The sequence below is a fragment of the Phocoena phocoena genome, chromosome 10 (genome assembly GCF_963924675.1).
Source record: "Phocoena phocoena chromosome 10, mPhoPho1.1, whole genome shotgun sequence".
NCBI classification, from domain to species: domain Eukaryota; kingdom Metazoa; phylum Chordata; class Mammalia; order Artiodactyla; family Phocoenidae; genus Phocoena; species Phocoena phocoena.
The window spans coordinates 85,859,867-85,879,565 of NC_089228.1; the positions used below are offsets into that span (position 1 = coordinate 85,859,867).

The 19,699-nt window shown below is 40.5% G+C and overlaps 1 protein-coding gene across 1 annotated transcript in view; it reads left to right on the plus strand.

Moving 5' to 3' along the window:
• Positions 1 to 4,698: 4,698 nt before the first annotated feature.
• Positions 4,699 to 19,699, plus strand: part of GPLD1 (glycosylphosphatidylinositol specific phospholipase D1) — a 46,372-nt gene continuing 31,371 nt past the window's right edge. The window contains exons 1-4 of the mRNA XM_065885218.1: positions 4,699 to 4,828; positions 7,525 to 7,580; positions 16,157 to 16,235; positions 19,459 to 19,556. Coding sequence (XP_065741290.1) covers positions 4,732 to 4,828; positions 7,525 to 7,580; positions 16,157 to 16,235; positions 19,459 to 19,556 — 330 coding nt within the window. The 5' untranslated portion in view covers positions 4,699 to 4,731. The remainder of the gene's footprint in view (positions 4,829 to 7,524; positions 7,581 to 16,156; positions 16,236 to 19,458; positions 19,557 to 19,699) is intronic.

Here is a 19,699-nt window from a genome sequence, read left to right on the forward strand (position 1 = left end):
CAGCGCCCTCTCCCCGCGCTCTTCGCTCTGCATCTCCGCGCAGTCTGGACCTTAACCCTGAGCGCCGGGTGGCTTGGCTTCCTGCGCGACCTGGGAAGGGTCGCTGGGAGAGACACCTGAGGAGTGCCGTGCCGTCACCTTTGTCCCTCTCGTTTGTCTAACTTTTCCTTAGCCCCTCAACCGCTGCAAGAGAACCGCTCCCTCTCTCCACCACTCCCCCAAACCGGCATTCCCCCGCCACCGGCATTTGTGCTTGGCCCATGAATATGCTGGTGTCTGCCCCAGCTTCTAAGGACGTGATCACGATTCTTTATTGCCATAGCTCCTGTGCACTCAGGATTTGGGGCGAGGGTTCTCCGAGGGGGTGCAGTGTGGTCCACCGTTCTGCTGCCTGGATGCTTTTCTAAGTGTGTGTGTCTAAGTGTTCTCTCCATTAACTGGGAGCAAGCAGGGGTGCCCATGATATAAGCGCCTTTGGAGACGAACAGACTTGGATCTAAGCTCAGAATCTGTTGTTGGCAAGCTGTGTAACCTTCTACAATTTATTTAACCTCCTTCCTCTCCTTTGTAGAATGGAACAATACCTGCCCCATAGGTTTGTTGTGATTTAACATATGCTCAGTACAGCATTACTCAGTACGTTAAATTCAGCAGTGTTCAAAGCCATGCTAGCTGCCCTGGTTCAAACAACTAGTGAGACTAAAGTTAGGACGCCTACTAATCAGTGGGACCATTTTGTCAAAATCATCAACCAAGGTATAATCACAATTAGACTTGGCCTAAAACCCGGTAAGTAGCAAGGAAGCCTCAACTTCAATGAGGATAAAAATAAAAATAGCAGGCCTATACTCGGAATTTGTGGGTTCAAATGAAGCCTAACTCTAGGCGTTGATTGGATCACTAGTCTCAAAAAACTCCCCTTCTGTATCTCTGCTGAGTGGAGAGTCTCTTGCTGGCTTTTGCAGAGCCTGTGGGCTCTTTACCTTTTCTAGATTTTTATTTGCAAAAGGCCGAGGCGGTACTTTATATTTTGACTTTGGTTTTTGCTGCGTCACTGTCACTCAATCTTGAGTCCGTCACATTTGGCAGAAATGGGAATAGCACTTAATTAAATAGTGTTTAATCTTGTGTGTGAGTGGGTTCACTTTTGGGTTCTGTATTCTATTGAAGGAATCGGGAGGTGAGAGGCAGTCCTGATGGAGACCACAGCTGGTTGGGTATCACATTCGGGACTGGGGAGCTGGTGTGCTTCCACCTACGGCCTGCAGAGAGAGCTCTACGGATAGTTGATTTCTAAGGGTTGGGGAAATCCATTCTGCTGAGCAAAAACTAAGTCCCAGAAAAGTGAAGTCGGCTGTGGCTGCCTCTCTCGATCCAAAATTACTTTTTTTTTTTTTACTTATTATTTTTTCAAGGTTCTATTTCAAACGGTGCCCACTCTGCCTAGGGCCCATAGGACTTTTAGGGGAACACAAAAATATTGACCTTCTTATAAAATCAGAATAAAAAAATAAGCTTTTACGTTCAGTATTAATAACCTTTATACCAATGCAGATGTAAAATGTGATTTTTTAAAAGTTTATTTTTATGAAGGAAGGGACCCTCCCCCCCCCCCACCCCAACCAAGGCAAAAGTGCCCAGGGCCTAGGAAATTCACCATGTCCCCTGCCCTTCTCCCCAACTCACTGTTCTGTGCTCTTTGCATAGTTCCCATTTAGGGTGGGAAAAATTCCCTCCTCGTTCCGGGCTTGCTTCTAGGCCCGCCCAGAGCTGGCCAGTTGTGTTCACCAGGGCTTAAAAGGATAAGACCACCAGGTGACAGGGACCTTTCTTCCTTTCCCCTTGGCTTTCCCCCGTCCTCTACCTCTAATTCTCACTTTCTCCATCCTCTCTTCCATTCACTATAAGGGCACTATGATGACAGCAACATATTAGACTGTGCAGAAGCGAGCTGAAATTGTCTGCTTTATCTCAAAAGTTTCTGGACCTCAAAATTGTATCTCATTTAACTGCACAAGGAGACCCACCTTCACTTCAGAAGTCCTACCCTGTGTTGGCTTCATATACCAATCTAAACTGTTATAAAAGGTATATTGCTGTATATCTGAGTGTAAAGTTTTTATTTTTAAATTCAATAAGGAATATAGTTACTCAATAGAAGTCTAAGATGCATCTTTTAGAAAAGGAACATTTCTTTTGAATGATAATAGTTAACATTCATTAAACACTTACTGTATACCAGTCACTTTTTTTTTTTTTTTTTTTTGGCGGTACGCGGGCGTCTCACCGTTGTGGCCTCTTCCGTTGGGAGCACAGGCTCCGGACGCGCAGGCTCAGCGGCCATGGCTCACGGGCCCAGCCGCTCGCGGCATGTGGGATCTTCCCGGACCGGGGCACGAACCCGTGTCCCCTGCATCGGCAGGCGGACTCTCAACCACTGCGCCACCAGGGAAGCCCTATACCAGTCTCTTTTAAGCATGTTACCTGTATACTCATCTGATCTTCACGGCAACCCTATATGGTAGGCATTATTATTATCCCCATTTTTATGGATAATTTTATAAGTAAGGAAACTGAGGCAATGAAACTTTTAGTAACTTGCCCAAGGTCACCCTAATAGAAGGTAGCAGAACAGGGACCCAAATGAAACCCAAGGCCTTGTGGCTCTCAAGCCTGTATCTCCCCACTCATTCCTTAATATACCTGCATGTTTACTTCTCAGCTTGTGTCTTTATTTCCAGAAAAGCTCTAAATGGTAGACTCATGATCTCTATTTTATAACAAAGCCACCTGTATTAGGGAAAGAGGGCGTGGGGTAGAAAGAAAAACAATTCCATACACCTTTGTCAGGTAGTTTTCTTAATATTGCCAGCTCCATTTTAACTTTCCTTTAAAAGTCATATCTTCATTACAAGCAGCATTGTCCTACAAAGGCCCTATCTCAAAACCATCACACTGTACTGCCTAAGCAAATAATTCCCTCCCATTCTATTACATACCTAAAATTAAGTCATTCTGAATCTTAAACACAAAAAATATATGTAATGAGAAATTTGGCATTAATATGGCTTAGTTACTGAACCCTGAACCCATTTCTTTCTCTGGTGCTTTTTGGATAGGTTTGCTTTATTAAACCTGATTAGATATTGTCTTCAGGCAGTGTTATTTTCCCTGTCGACCCTTTGCAACCCTTTACTGTTATTCATTGAATACTCCTGGGTCTTCTGGGCTTACCAGAGCCCTAAGTTATAATTGCCTCCCCCTCTCTTGCAGGCTTTGGAAAGCCCGGAATAACAGGGGAGCAAATTCCGTGGCCTCTGATGGCCAGAGGGGCATGGCAACCTGTACACGTGTGTGTGGGGCGGGCTGGAGGACGTGGGGAGGGCACCTCTGTCTGTGGAGGGGAGACTGCTGGCTCTTCAGCTTCAGGTGGTGGTCACATCACATGGGAATGTCAGTTCATGTAGCCAGTTTGTTGTTTTGCTTTTTTAAAGAGAGCTAGAAATCTAGGTTTCTATGTGGATTTTCCCCATTAAGAAAAAAAAAGTTGGCCTAAATTTATAAAACACCCTATTTGCCAAACAAAACACATCAGCTTATGGCCTCTGACCTACAAACAGGAGCAGCAGGGCCTCATGCCATCAGGGTTGAGGGAGAGCTCTAGGATCCCTTTCCTTGGGGCTTTGCAGATGCAGAGTTAGGGTTACAGAGGAAACTTGGCAGACACCTGAGGGTCTCAAATCATCCCATCTTCTATTCTTCTCTTCCGTTTGGCTAACCTGAGAAGGAATACCGTGTCCTCCCACTCTTTTAAAATCTCCTTTCTTGTTTTTAAGGTATAATATGCATAATTCGAGCTTTAAGATCACCATCATTTCTATGAAGAGTTAAACCTAATGTTTCCCATGGGTTAAGTGCTATAGATTGGATACTTTGTCAGGTGTATTCTGAACCTAGCATTTTCTGAATCCTTCTTTCTTGGTCCTAAATCTGTCTCTCCCCACTTGCCCCTCCACTCCCCACCCACCGACAGTGGTATTGGCATCTTTGTTTGGGCTGCAGGAATCTGACCAGGCAGCAAGCTCTGGATAAGCCCTATAAGAATAGCCAGAGATAAAAAGACCAGGAGTGGCTGCTGTTGTGTAATCAATCCCACACAAGTGTCAGAATTTGTTGCCAGATACTGAAAGAGAAGCTGGTTCCAGCTGATCGTCATAAAAGACTTCCCAGCCCTTGTGGCTTCAGAGGCTAAGGAGACAGGGTAACCAGACGTACGTGTGGAGAGATGCAAGAGAAATCAGCTCTTGTAAGGTGAGGTGGTCCAATATACTGATTATCAATAGAGACAGGTGAGTCTTTTTTTTTTTTTAAAGAAAGCGAAGAATATTTGGAGACAACTTTGCTTGTGTCTCCGTCCAGATTTCATGTTAAAAAGAAATCCAGGGGAAAGCGGGGTCAGAAGATGGGAATGCACCACCTGGAGGCATTTAGATTTCAGTTTATCGCTTTTTTCTTTCCCAGGTGGAGTTTGTTTGCTGTTCTGGTGAAGTTAAACAGTAGTTAAACAGTTGAGTTCACTGGAAAATGATATTATTTTGAAATGAGGCTGGGTTTCCCGTGTCAGTGACCTGCTTAGCGGGAGAGCAGTGGGTCTGGGCCAGGATTTCAGACTCCGTGCTGCCGCAGCTCTGAGCATTTCTCGTCACCATAGGAGCAGGGAGTAATGAGAGCATGTCTACTTTCAGATTCTGGTCAGGAGTGCTGATTGCACTGGGCTCCCTCTGCCCTAGAAGTTCACCGTGTGGCATTTCAACACACATAGAAATAGGTAAGTGCCGACCCCTTGTCATGGTATTAAGGACAGTATATCTGTCAGAAATGTTAAGGAAGGGATTTAAAGTCTAACGCGTGTATTGATAATGAGTTTCCCTGCTGCACTGAGCCGTGGGGCAGTGGAGAAGAAAAAGCCAGAGATGGAGTCGTCCAGGATTGGGGATTGACTGCTGGGGTGAGGTCCATGGAGGAACAGGAAGCCTCTTTGGTCATTGGGTCCCTGGCTGTTTCTCCGCGTGGGGAAATAGGAACTGGATAAACTAGGGGTTCCCATGAAGCAGAAGAACTGACAGAGTGGGAGAGGAGAAAGACGGGTGGAATATGGTAGGAGTGAGGAATTTATGCTTGTTTTTACATTTCCAAGTATATGTAATGGACCGTGTGTGGCCACGGGCGTGGGTCCCCTGAGTCAAGTGGCTTTAAAGATGGTTGGCTTTAGGGAGGGCAAGGAATGGTCCCTGGCACTAGAAATGCCCAGAATGATGGCAGGATTTGGGGAACACAGGGGTACAGCAAGCTAGTGCCTATGAGCTCAGGGGCAAAGGCTGAGTTACCTGGATAGAGGTAAATGGTAACACAAAAAGTTGTTTCTTGGACAAAATGTATTTGTAATGTTTTTTAACTCTTTAGATAAAAACAATAACAATATTTTATAGTTATGCTACTTCCAGAAGATTCAAAACAGAGCAAGATTACAAATAAAATATAAAAGTTTATCAATGCAAAACAGACCTAGAATATTGAGCTCAGCTGGGCAAGAACTATATTATCACAGAATTCTATGATCTGAAAGGACACTAGAGGTCACTGAGTCCAGTTCCTTTATTTTACAGCAGAGGAAACTGATCCCAGGGAGTTTTCACAGCTCACTTGTTAGTGACCTGGTCAAGAATTACATATCCTGACAGCTGGTCCAGCGTTCTTTCCATTAAACATCTATTGCTGGGCTTCCCTGGTGGCACAGTGGTTAGGAATCTGCCTGCAATTGCAGGGGACACAGGTTCGAGCCCTGGCCTGGGAAGATCTCACATGCCGCGGAGCAACTAAGCCTGTGCACCACAACTACTGAGCCTGCGCTCTAGACCCCGCAAGCCACAACTATTGAAGCCCGCGCACCTAGAGCCTGTGCTCTGCAACAAGAGAAGCCACCGCGATGAGAAGCCCGTGCACCGCAACAAAGAGTAGCCTGCGCTCATAGCAACTAGAGAAAAGCCCACGCGCAGCAACGAAGACCCAATACAGCCAAAAATAAATAAATAAAATAAATTTATTAAGAAACCCAAACATCTATTGCTAAAAGGGAGTCAGGCGACAGTGGAAAAGGAAATTGGACCTAGGTTCTAGTACCAGCTCTGCTGTAAACTACATGGGTGACTCTGAACAATTCACTTTCTCTCTCTCTTCTTCTTCTGCAAAGTGAGGGGGCTGAACTTCTTAATGAATTCTAAATTATTTTGCACATCTAAGTTCTCTGAAAATGAAATTGCTGAAATTATAGCAGTGGGCCAAAGAGGAACAAATATAAGTGGGAATATTCAAGTTTTTAATCTTTGGATTTTAAAAATTAGACATGAAATCTAAAAAATTTTTAAAAATCAGATAATTATGTTTCTTCAGTAGTTGCAAAACAGGTGCTAATAATATGTTAATATATATTAATCTAATATATGCTCAATATAAAACGTAATAAAAAATAATAAACATGTTTATGTGGACATAATTGAAGGCAACTCCTAATCTGCATACTGAATATTTTTCTATAAAAGGCGATTAAAACAACACTTATTTACTAATAACTTAGATTTCATAAAATCCTGGTTCTTGTTTTCACCTCTTATGTAGGGCCTGTGTGGATGGTTGACATTTATGTGAGTTAATTATTAGAATTGGCCTCATTCAGTGATTTGGGTTTATAAATCACTGGAATCCTATATACAGGTTATTTGTGGGCTGTGACCTTGTCTCTCTTATGGTATAAATGCTTATAATATGGTAGTGGCTATATTTTTGTTGTATGAATTAAAAAAAAAATTGGATGTGACTTCCAGTAGAAATAAGGTATCACCTCTGAATGTCTCTTCATAATTAGTGTTCGTTGATTCTAAGGGGATTCAGGGTGTGGGCGTGTGGGTGGAGCAGGTGGCTTTTTGAGACTTTTGTCCTTCTGAAGTAGTCCAGTGATGAGGAAACACTTAAGGGACACTGATTCAGTCCATGGTTTAGGCCCTGTATTGTATTTCCTACTTGGGTTTATCTACCCCAGTGGGCTGCAAAATATGGTGATGACAACTTCTGTTTATTGAGTTCCTGCCATGTGTCAGCCATGAGCTCCTCACTTAGCATTTATTTTCTGTGATTCTCTTAACCTGTAAGGTAGATATTATTTACTTAATTTTACATAGGTGGGAACCGAGGCCTGGAGAGGTTAAGTAACTTACCCAAGGTCATAAGAGCTAGTTAAGCAGAAACTTTAAATCATCATGCAATTTTGATTTGTATTATAACAATATAAATATTGTTTGAATCTAATTATAGCTAATGAAAATTACTAGTACAAAGTTAACTTTCATTTCCCGCTTCCTTGACAGTTACAACCACAAAATTATGTATTTTCCTTTTAAAATGATCTCTAGGAAGTTCTGTTTTCAGTTATAGTTGAATTTAATTGATTTATGTATTTATTTCTCTCAGGTCACAGAGCTCTGGAGTTTCTCCACCTTCAGGATAGGACTGTTAACTACAAAGAGGTAAGAAGTTTGATTTTTTTTTTTTTCTTCCTTGGGCATTAACTTTTTCTCATAGGTGACAAACAAAGGTCCTAACAGATATTGAAATAGTAATTTTAAGAGTCATTTATATATCTTTATAAAACATTAATATTTGGGGTTATATGTCTCCTCTAGCACAACTTGAACATATATAATTTAAATAATATCGTTGAAATATTTTCATTATATTAATGATAGTTTGAAAAATATTTGAGAGCATTTAAATTTAAATCTTATTTGTTCTTATAAAGAAAGGTTGCACCTAAGATGAGCCATTTATTTTCCACCACTTATCTCTGTGTGCTGTATAAAAATTGCATCACCGTGAGAAGAAGGAAGTATTTATTGAGAAGTATGCCTTGAGATAATCCTTCCAATTTTTCTGCCTACTGTATTCTTGGTAGGACTAGCTGATGGCTCACCTTTAACCATCCTCAAATTATTTGAACCCATTCTGGCCCTATACACTATTTCTAGTCCTATAGCTAAATAAAACTTTGTGACAAAGATGATTCTTAAATATTACCTTTGAGAGAAATGGTTAAATTCCCTCTTGACATCAGAATTGGATCAAATTATTTACCAGTGAGTCTTGACAATCCAGTATGGAAATCAGTATGGTTAAAAACAACAACAACAGAACTGAAATCTAGCATCATCCATAAATCACTTTTAGTCATTAGTTTCAACTTCCTTATTCACCAATTTAACAGGCCCTCTAGGAAAAAAAAACAGCATTTATATTTGATTGTCATCTTCCTTGACCCTGATAGAAAGTCGACAGGAAAGAGGAGAAGCAAGAATCTAATTCATGGTGTGAACAATCAATCCCGAGCAGAGTGATTTTCTAGTAGAGGCATTCAAGCTCCTATCACTAACTTATAGCATGTTAAATGGACACACATACTTCCCCTCAGCATTGGTCCTAATCCAAATACTGATGTCATCATTGGAAATGTCCTGAGGACACACACCTCCCCCTTTTAACTTATGAGGACAGTTAGGGATTACTTTACCTTTTATCATGTTGTCAAAAAATTCCTTTTGAAGGATTGGTGATCTATTTTATATCTCCATATGTGGGAATCTTTGGAGTTTCTCTTTCTCCCTATTAAAACCTGCTCTTTGGTGACTGCTGGACTCATTGGTCCAGTTTGGTGAAAGGATAGAGAGGGAGGTTACCCAAAGGATGCCAGACAGACCCCCACAGGCTGGCAGTATCTCAGCAAGCCCTGCACATTCGGGGTCTGAGTTTTGTTGGTTCTGGGATTATCATTTGCTGATACATCCAGAGGTGACTACATTTTAATGACTTTGACTTACCCTAATCAAGTTAATAAGAGACTAATGCATAAAGCTGAGAAAACCAGCTTATTAAGTTATAAGAACTGTAAGAACCAAGTGTACCTCACATTGGTGGTCATTATTGCCCTGATTTTATTCTCTTTCTACAACAATAAACAGAATGTGGTATGTTAACCAGGAAACCAAAACGATGGTATTTGGTTGGTTGCTCTCCTCTCTTTGCTCTGCTCCTCCCTCACTGCCCATAGAATAGATTTCGTCTTTTCTAATTATAAAACTAATAGAAACTCATTGTAAAAAAAAAAATCTTAGAAATAACCAATGTTAACATTTTGCTTTAAATCATGCCAGGCATTTTCTCTGCATTTATTAGCACTTTCTCTCTTTTTTTAAATTACACATTATTTTGTAAACTTGCCTTTTTTGTCATTTACCATATCAGAGATATAGTCATATATCTGTTCATGTCCATATCAATAGACATCTTCAGAATAATTTTAAACCATTACATACTTTTCTGTACCATAATTCATTTAACCAGTTCCTTATGTTAACTTTTTATTTTGAAATAATTTAAAACTGATAGAAAAGTTGAAAAAATTAGACAAATAATTCTTGTATGCCTTTTACCCAATTTCCCCAGTTGTCGATAACTTATCCTATTTGCCTTTTGAGCCTCTGTATACGTATTGATTTTCCCCTGAGCCATTTGAGAGTTAGTTGCTGACGTGGTAATCATTACCCTTCAACACACCCTTGTGTACAGTAATTCCCCTCATCCTCGGGGGATACATCCCAAGACTTTCAGTGGATGCCTGAAACCGTGGATAGTACCGAACCTCATATATACTGCATTTTCCTATACATATATTCATACTTATGATAGAAAGCTTAATTTATGAATTAGGCACAGTAAGAGAAACTACAATGACTAATAATAAAGTAGAACAATTATAACAGTATACTATAATAAAATTATGTGAATATGGTCTTTCTATCAAAATATTGTACAAATTTAATGTCTTTTCCATTTTATCTAAGCACTTAATCACACACTGTGGCTGTAACTTTTACAGTCTGAGGTGCAGCAGCAAAATTCGCACAAATTTCCTGTTCCTTCTTCACAATTTCATGGCTAGAAGGTTTGTTCTTACTGTACAGTAGTTCTTCCTGTATATCTTGCTGTATATCAAACTCATCATACACTTTCTTTCCTTATTAAGTCTACAGTGTTCACCTTTTCACTTAAAGGAAGCACTTTACAGCTTCTCTTCAGCATATCCAAATTGCCAGCATCATTATTCTTGTGCTTTGGGGCCATTTTTTTTTTTTTTTTTTTTTGCGGTACGCGAGCCTCTCACTGTTGTGGCCCCTCCCGCTGCGGAGCACAGGCTCCGGACGCGCAGGCTCAGCAGCCATGGCTCACGGGCCCAGCCGCTCCGCGGCATGTGGGATCTTCCCGGACCGCGGCACGAACCCGTGTCCCCTACATCGGCAGGCGGACTCTCAACCACTGCGCCACCAGGAAAGCCCTGGGGCCATTATTGAGAAAGATAAGAGCTACTTGAACCCAAGCACTGAGCTACCTTGATAGTAGATCTAATAGTGGAGACAAATGGGCAGGATACACTGGACAGAGGGATGATTCACGTTCCAGGCAGACAGAGCAGGATGGCTCGAGATTTCATCGTGATACTCAGAATGGCGCCCAATTTTAAAACTATGAATTTTTTATTTCTGGAATTTTCCATTTAATATTTTTGAACCATGGGTAACTGAAACCAAGGAAAGCAAAACCATGGATAAGGAGGGACTATATTTCCTAAAAACAAGGACACCATGTATATACATATATATAACTACTATATGTATCTATATAACAACAGTATAATAATCACAATCAGGAAATCAACATTGAAATAACACTATCACCCAATCCTCAGGCTCTTACAAATTTCACCAGTTGTCTCAATATACTTTATGGTTCCAGGAGCATGTGTTTAGTTGTCTGATCTCCTCCAACATGTAACAGTTCCTCAGGCCTACCTTGTCTTTATTGTCCTCAATAGTTTGAAAAAGTACAGTCTAGTAACTCCGTAGAATGCACCTTCATTTGGTTTTGTCTGATGGTTCCTCGTGATCAGACTCTCCTGCAGGTTATTTTTGGGCAGAAATATTATAGACCATTGAAGTGATGCTGTATTCTTCTCATTGCCTCTTACCAGAAGGCACATGATGTCAACTTGTACCATTTCTGAACTTTTATTTCAGCTATTGTATTTTTCAGTTCTATAATTTCCATTCAGTTCTTTATATCTTCTATTTCTTTGACTTTTGTTTGTTTCAACTGTGTTCGTAATTGTTCACTGAAGGATTTTTATGATGGCTGCTTTAAAATATTTGGCAGATAATTGGAAACATTCTGCCATCTCAATGCTGGCATCTACTGATTATCTCTTTTCATTCCTTTTGACATCTTTCTAGTTCTTGGTATGATGAGTGATCTTTGATTGAAACCTGGACATCTTAGGTATTAGGTTATGAGACTCTGGATCTTATTTAAACTTCCTGTTTTAGTTGTCTTCTTCTGATACCACTCCGGTCGGGGAAGGGGTCAGGGGACAATGCCTCCTGACTGCCAGCTGGGGTTAGAATTCAAGGCTCCCCACTGGGCCTGCCCTGATGCCTCTCTGGCCAGGAGGGGTAGGAGTGCCTAATTGCCACTCCTCACCATGGCCTCTACTGATGTCAGAAGGCAGAGGTGGCCTCTTATTGCTGGCTGGAGGTGGATGTCCTGACTTCTCCTGGGCTTTTTCTGACACTGCCCCCCTCCCCAGTGGGGATGTGGAGAGATTCCTTGTTACTGCCAGCTGGGATTGGATGCCTAGGCTCTCCTCATGGTCTCACTGACATCAAAGGGTAGGGGTAGGGGGCAGGATGGGAGGGATGAAAGTCCTGGCTCCCTCCTTAGCCTTGTCTGATACCACTGAAGTTGGGGTGCTGGGGCACCTTACCGCAGCCTGGTGAGGGGACAAGTCTAGGCTCCCCACTAGACCTTAGTTGGTGGTGAGGAAGGGTGGGACCACAGGTTTTTCTGTGATGTTTACCTGGAGGAGAAAGGTTATTGTGTAGAAGTCCTCTGTCTTGCTAGGCTGTCCGTTTCCTGATTCTCTGGCTAGAGAGAGCAGGCTTTTGTTGTGGCATTGTTTTGTTCTGTCTCTACCCATTGGAGTTTCTTGGTGGCTGGCTTTTCCATTATCCAGTTTGGGATATATGAAGTAAAAAGAAAATCCACAGAACTCACCACAGTGTTATTCTTCAGGTCCTGAGTTTCTTAGCCAATCTGCATACTTATCTCCACCTTTAGTCATCTTATATTCGTTCTGAATACAATGCCCAGGGTTTGAGTTGTATTTAGCAAGAAGAATAGGGAAAAGTACACCCACTTCTGGAAGCAGAAGTCCTATTGATGTTAATTTTATCACTTGGTTAAGATGGTGTCTGCCACATTTTTATATTGGAAAGTTAATAAATATTTTCTACTTTTTAAATTAATTAGTAAGTAAATATTTTGTGAGGAGATATATTGAAGTAATGTAAATATCCTGTTTCTCCTCAAACTTTTTAGCATCCATTGCTTATTCTTGCCTGAAATAATTTTGATTGTTGCCAAATTGTTTATCTGATTCCATCATTCCTTCTACATTTATTAGTTAGCATTCTGCTGTAAGGTAGAGCTTTTCCTTATTCCCCATTTATCTATTTCTTTATATTAGTATACAGTCATGGATTCCTATTTTATTCAGTGGTTTATATCACATTACTAACATTATTTATCTGGATGCTCAAACTGTCCCAGATTTCACTTGAAGTTGGCTTTTGTGTCTGTCTGTTTACCTATTTAAAACCCTGAGTTCACACAAAAACATCTCCAGTTCAACCCATCAGCACAGGATTTATTCTAGCTTTCTCCATGTGTGTATCTGTAGCTCCTTTCTCCAACAGTGAGAAACCTGGCCTCCATCATCCTCAATATATATTCTTACACGCTAGATCTCCTTGTATGTGATCCATTACCTGGCAAATCCCTTCAGCCCTGGCCCTGCTAGTCTAATCCCCTTGGCCCAGAAACAAATAAAAATAAAGAAGGAAAAAACAGGGAAGATATACATGACCAAGAAAGGGTTAATATCCTTAATTGTTCATGTATTTCATTGAAATTTCTTTATATTCAGATTTGGAAATGGATTCACTTTTATGGTCTATTTTTTAAAATTATTTTTTCATTTTTGCCAATTTCATATGTGAAAATGGTATTTTGTTATTGGTTTAATAGACATTTAAACGATTGATTTACTATTAATGAGGTTAAATATATTTCAAGTGTCTATTGACTATTTCTATTGCCTCTTCTGTGAATTGCCTATGTCTTTTTTTTTTTTTCATAAATTTATTTTATTTTTGGCTGCTTTGGGTCTTTGTTGCTGCGTGCGAACTTTCTCTAATTGGGGCGAGCGGGGGCTGTTTTTCATGGCGGTGCGCGGGCTTCTCACTGCGGTGGCTTCTCTTTGTTTCGGAGTATGGGCTCTAGGCATGTGGGCTTCAGTAGTTGTGGTACATGGGCTTAGTTTGCTCCACAGCATGTGGGATCTTCCAGGACCAGGGCTCAAACCCATGTCGCCTGCATTGGCAGAAGGATTCTTAACCACTGCGCCACCAGGGAAGCCCTTCCCTGTGTATTTTGCTCATTTTTCTATTACGATACTAATCTTGATGTGGAAAATGGCTTATTTATTAAAGACAGTAGCCTGTCATGTGTCAAGTGATTCTTGTGGTTATTTATTTTTCTCTTAAATTTGTTTCTGATGCTTTTAACCATGCAGAAACATTTAAATTTTTGTGTAGTTAAGTGCGTCAGCTTTTGTGGTTTCTGCCTGTATGTTTTCCTTAGAAATATCATTCCCACTCTGAGATTAAACAAATATTCACTTAAGATGTGTCCTGTTAATTTCATGGCTCTATTTTTGACATTTAACTCTCTAATTCATCTTGTATCATTTTGACATAAAGCATGATAGTGATCCAGTGACCTGTTGTTGGTAATGTCAACTTCAAGTCAGCGTCACCTAGGCTAAGTATGGATTCCCTGCAAAAATGGAATACTCATTGCCGTGGGATTGTGCTAACACAATTGTTGATTACTCCGTCCTTTATTCATCTCTATCATGCATTAAATTATTATCTTTGCTTGAGTCTGTTTCTTTACTCTTCTGTTTCATTGATCTGTCTCTTTTGGTTCTGATATCATACTGTTTTAATTTCTGTAGTTTAAAAATACATTTTTATATCTGAAGGGTACCTCCTCCCTCTGTACTTTTTTTCCCCCCTAGCAGTTTCTTGACTATTTTTCTGACACCTTTACTTTTAAAAATTTACTTTAGAATTATTTTTCCCTGTTAAATGACACAGCCTCACTGGGAGATGCAGATTCAACAAGTCTTAGTGCATATAAAGTGAAAAACAGTGGCTGGAAGGTAAATATTCAATAAGGTTAATTATTACTTTTAAGTGGCAAAAGTCCAACTCCAGCTATCTTTAGAAAAGAAGGAGACTTTATGGGTTCATGTAACTGATAGACCTGGGAAAGAGCTGGACCAAGAGGTCTAGATGTTGCTCTCTCTCCTAGTGGAAGACACTGGCCATCCAGGACTCAACCTCTAAGTTTAAAATCCCCGATGAGAGGAAGGTATCTTCCCCACAGCTCTAGCTGAGAAGTCTTGGGGAAAGTTCTAGCTGAACTAGCTTCCATCAAATGTGCAGCTCTGAGCCAAGCACTGTAGTGGGAGTGGATATGCTGGCCTTGTACCCCTATGGTCAGCCTTACTGATCAGTATGGAAGAGATTCTATCTTTAGAAGACTGGGGATGAGACACTGCTTGAAAAAGCAAAAACAAAAAGTAGATGATACTATATTTCCTTATGTTTTAAGTTCTTTGAAGTACTTCTTTGTTGCTTTCATACATAGCCTATGTTATTAGTAAGTCTCTACTGAAAAATTAAGAAGTTGGAGTGCCAGACTTCTACTTTGCCCATGGTGTCAGAGTTCATTTGCAGATCATGGAAACCCTTCTGGCTAGCGTATGCTGAGAGGGGCGTAAGACCATGTATTAGGGGATTCAGTGCTGATAAACTGTGAGAAATGGAGGAGCGAGCTGTAAGCTGAGTGTCCAGAATGGATTCCCAGGAAAACACGCAGAACTGGCCTGCCAGGACCACCATGCAATCAGACAGCCACTGTCCCATTCACTAGCTCCACGTCCAGCTGTCTCCTGTGTGGTTTGGAAAGGAAGAAGCCACCACCTTGACTGTTGGCTCTGGGGTCTCATCACCTCAGCCACCCTCCATACAAGCAAAATAGATGCCCTGCACTCTGCCTGTGATCACCTGGGCCCCCTCCACCTTTGCTGTGGAAAGGCCAAGCACTTCCTTGCTGGCTGAAGGAGCAAAAGAGGGAGAAGTGGGCTCCTCGGTAGAGGCTGGGAAATGTACTCTTCATTTTCTCGACTCTGGCGTGCATCTGGGCACAGCCATCAGGGGGTCGGAATGGGATGGAGTGAGCCAGGCCACCAAGGAAGAATGCTGAAAAGAACACCTCTACCACTGACTTGTACGTCATTTTAATGGGGGAAAGGATATTTTTTAACTCTCCAAAAGCTTATAATCTTAACCTTTAACTTATAAAGGATATAATCTTACTCTAAAGCACAGGTAGCAACTCTAAACATGTGTGTGTGTGTGTGTGTGTGTATATATATATATATATATACACATATATATGTACATATGTCTATTTTTCTCATTTCACTGATTGTCACTAGATCATTGAAAATTTTTACCACACACCAGTTCTGGGTCAGTGAAATAGCCTTGGGGAAATCCTGCTCTAGTGGGTGGGCAGAAAAAGTGGAAGGAGATAAAATTCAAACAGGTGATTTTTGCTACTACTTAATCAGCCTGTCTGCTTTTGGTAGGAAAGAACTTGAAGTTCTACGTGGCAGGGTGCTGTTTGGATTATACATGAATTTTTATAATTTCTTTGTCTACGCCTTCCTTCCTGCACTCCTTCCTTCCATCACCCCCTGCCCCGCCATCACATTGTTCTAACTTCCCATACTTGGAGATTGACTGGGCCTGCTTTTCCCAGACTGTTGACACTTGCCCTCTAATCTCTATATTTTCCTGCTCCCCAGCTGTTACTTGAACACCAGGATGCATATCAGGCTGGAACCGTGTTTCCTGACGCCTTTTACCCCAGAATCTGCGAAAGAGGTAAGCGAAAGATTTATAGACCAAATGATGTCACTTTTCCTTGGGTGATAGGAATAGCTAGGACTCAAAAAAATATAAAATAACACATTATATTTTCTACTATTGTTGATCAATGACTTAGGTGCATTTTCCATTTAACCAAAGCTTACCTGCTTAAGCATAGAAATTCTGAAAGCTTTATTCTAAGCACCCTGACTTGCTTTCCTGCTTCATGGCAGTAAGAGAAAACATTTTGAAAGAAATCAAAAGGCCTGAGTTTTTGTTCCTTCTATGTTGTCTGTTAGCATGTGACCTTGAAAAAGTCACTTCCATGCTGAGTCTCAGTTTCCACATCTATAACACAGTATAGTTAATTACTAGTTAATTACTATTTAATTAATAGTAATAATTAATGCCTGCTTTGCAGCTTTACTGAATTGCTGTTGCCATTAATGCATGTTATTTTGTCAAGTCTTATGCAAATCCAAGGTAGTGTTATTAGTGAACTGGGTTTATGAGTTGTTTCAGTCAGGGCCCCCGGAGGCATAGAAGATGTACTCAAACTGAATAATCTGAGGGGAGTTTTATAAGGGGACAGTTTACAAAGGTGTGGACAGGATACAAGAAAATTGCAGGGCATAGTGCAGGGGAGGGGGCAGACACAGCTGCAGGGAGAGGGTCGCTTGATGGGGCCAGACCTTGAGTCAGGGACGCAGCCAGCCCCCTGTGACACCACAGAAGGGGAGCTGGGAGAGTGAATACCCCACCCTCTCTCTCCTCCTTTTCTCTGATCTCCTGTCAGTTCTCCCCATTGGCCAAAACCAGCCCACCTCAAGCCAGAGGACAAAGTATTCAGTTGAAGCAGGTCACCTCAGAGGAACAGTGCAGGAGGGAGAAGGACAGAAAGTGAGTCTGGGGGGACCAATGAAAGACATCCAGTACATTGGGTTGCCACATAAACCATTTTTGGAGTCTTAGGGTCATCAGCCGTTATCTCATTTTTTTCCCAGTACAGTGATACATTTAAAGTCAATGAAATGTTTAGAGCTGCTCACGCCTCTTGTTACGATCCCAGATAACTCAGCTTTTGTGTTTCTCTATTTGTACGTTTTTTTCCTGTTTCCCTCTTAGTCTGTTCACTATCCTTTCTCTATCCTATTATTATATTTTGCCTGCTTGTTGTAGTTCTTTCTAATAATAGGATAACCTATAACTTCTAATTTAGCATTTCCCAAACTGTATTTAGGAGGCTTTAATGTCTCTTGATATTTTTAACAGCTTCTTGATATCTTACACAGAAAAAGAAAGAAGTAAAAATGATTTTTTTGTCAATTGAATTTGAGATACTTTTGCTTAACATATGCCCTTTTTAGAGACCAAAAAACCCCAACACAATAATAAAGGTTCTGAGAAGAGTGTAAGAGGAATGCAAACTCCAGCATTTTCTCTTTTTTTTTAAAAATACATCAGTAGATAAGATATACCCTTTTATCTGTTATAAAGATTGGGACCAGTATGTGACTGAAGTGAAAAGGTCAATTAGAATTATAAAACATGTACCATTACATGGAATTTCACCCAGAGTCCTCCTAGATTTTCTCAGTTTTTCTAAACCTTATCTTTCTCTCATACATATCTACTTCAACAGTTTTTTCTTCTTTGGTGATTCACTTTTATTGCATCTTTCGAAAGGACTTAAATTTCTTAGATAGTTAGTTGCCAAAGAAGCCACTTTTTGAACTCATATTTCATCAATTTACCTAATTAAATTCTATCATCATAGTAACAAGGACAATTGACTTAATAAACAGGGTTAGAAACAGACATGGCTGACCTACCATAAACTGTAACAGAGCCATGGGGACCGAGACGCTTGGGCCTATGCACAGTGGCCTGCTAGTTGCCAGCATCCAGCAGTCCTGGGATGTGGCTTTCTTTTGCTTCCAGTCCATATGATTTACAGAGGGAACAAGGAGCTTCGGTTAATCCAGCAATTTGGTTAAATGAAGTTTTGTCAAAAGAACTACTGGTATACTTAATTCTGGGTTTTTGCTGTATTCTGTAGAATAGGAATGGTAAGTTTATCTCTAGGAAAACTGTTGGAGAAAATCAGATTGCTTAGTTACAACTTCTTTGAAAATCATCTTCAGAGAGACCAGTGATTTAAAACTGGTTAGTAGGTCTTTGTTGTTTATTTATATATATATATACATACATATATATATACATATATATACATATATACATATATATACAGATACATATATATATATATATACATATATATATATTAGTGTATATCTGTGTATAGTGTATATATATACACTATATGTATTAGTGTATATACATACATATATATATACATATATATATATATATATTAGTGTATATCTGTTAATCCCAAACTCCTAAATTATCCCCCTCCCTCCCTTTTCCTTTTGTAACCATAAGTTTGTTTTCTATGTCTGTGGGTCTATTTCTGTTTTGTAAATAAGTTCATTTGTATCAAGCACAGGGGACTATATAACCTATAATGGAAAACAATCTGAAAAAGATGTATATGTACAACTGAATTACTTTGCTGTATACCTGAAACTAACACAACATTGTAAATCAACTATACTTCAATTAAACAAAACCCGATTAGGTTATTTTTAGTTTAACAACGGTATAAAAAAGTCGACCTGAGAGATCTGAGTGGAGTTTTGCTTTTGATTTCCACTGTGACATGTGACACTCCCTGAAGAATCTGGCACTTGAAGGTTTTGAGTAGATGTCAGTTCCTGTCTTTTTCACCTCTCCTGCGGGAATAAAGAGGCATATGGGACACCCCATTTAAAAATATTATAAACTCAAATGCTTGAAAGCCTTTGGAGTATCTACTTTTGTCTTTTGTGCTGTTAGGGAGGCTGACTGTGATGGAAAAGAAGATTGAAAAAAAACCCCAAAACCTAAAAAAAAAAAAAGGATAACTTATCTCCTTAGCTTTAAGGCACAGATCTTAAATACTTCCAGCTTTTCTTGCAGCCCAGCTGTTTCCAGATGCTATGAGCAGTTAAGGCTCCTTTTTCTTTTGACTGGCCCTTCTGTTCTAGAGGCTTCCTTGGAACATTGACTCAGGAAAATAAGAGGCTTGGAGGGAAGGCGAAGGGACGCAGCAACACATCAGGTGGTGGTGGAAGATTTGATTGAGAATGTCCAACTTTTTAAGGAGGAATTCTGAGGGTTGCTTTTGTTTTGTCAGGACAATTTCATGAAGTGTCAGAGAGTACTCACTGGACTCCATTTCTTAATGCAAGCATTCATTATATCCGGGAGAACTACCCCCTTCCCTGGGATAAGGTAGGCACAGCCTCTAACCCTAAAGATACTCAGTTCCTGCCAAGTACTCTTTCTGCTCCTACATTAACACCATTTGTGACCAGCAACCCCACCCCAGACTCTGTGAGGGCTGGTCACCGTCGTGCCTGCAGTGCCGAACACAG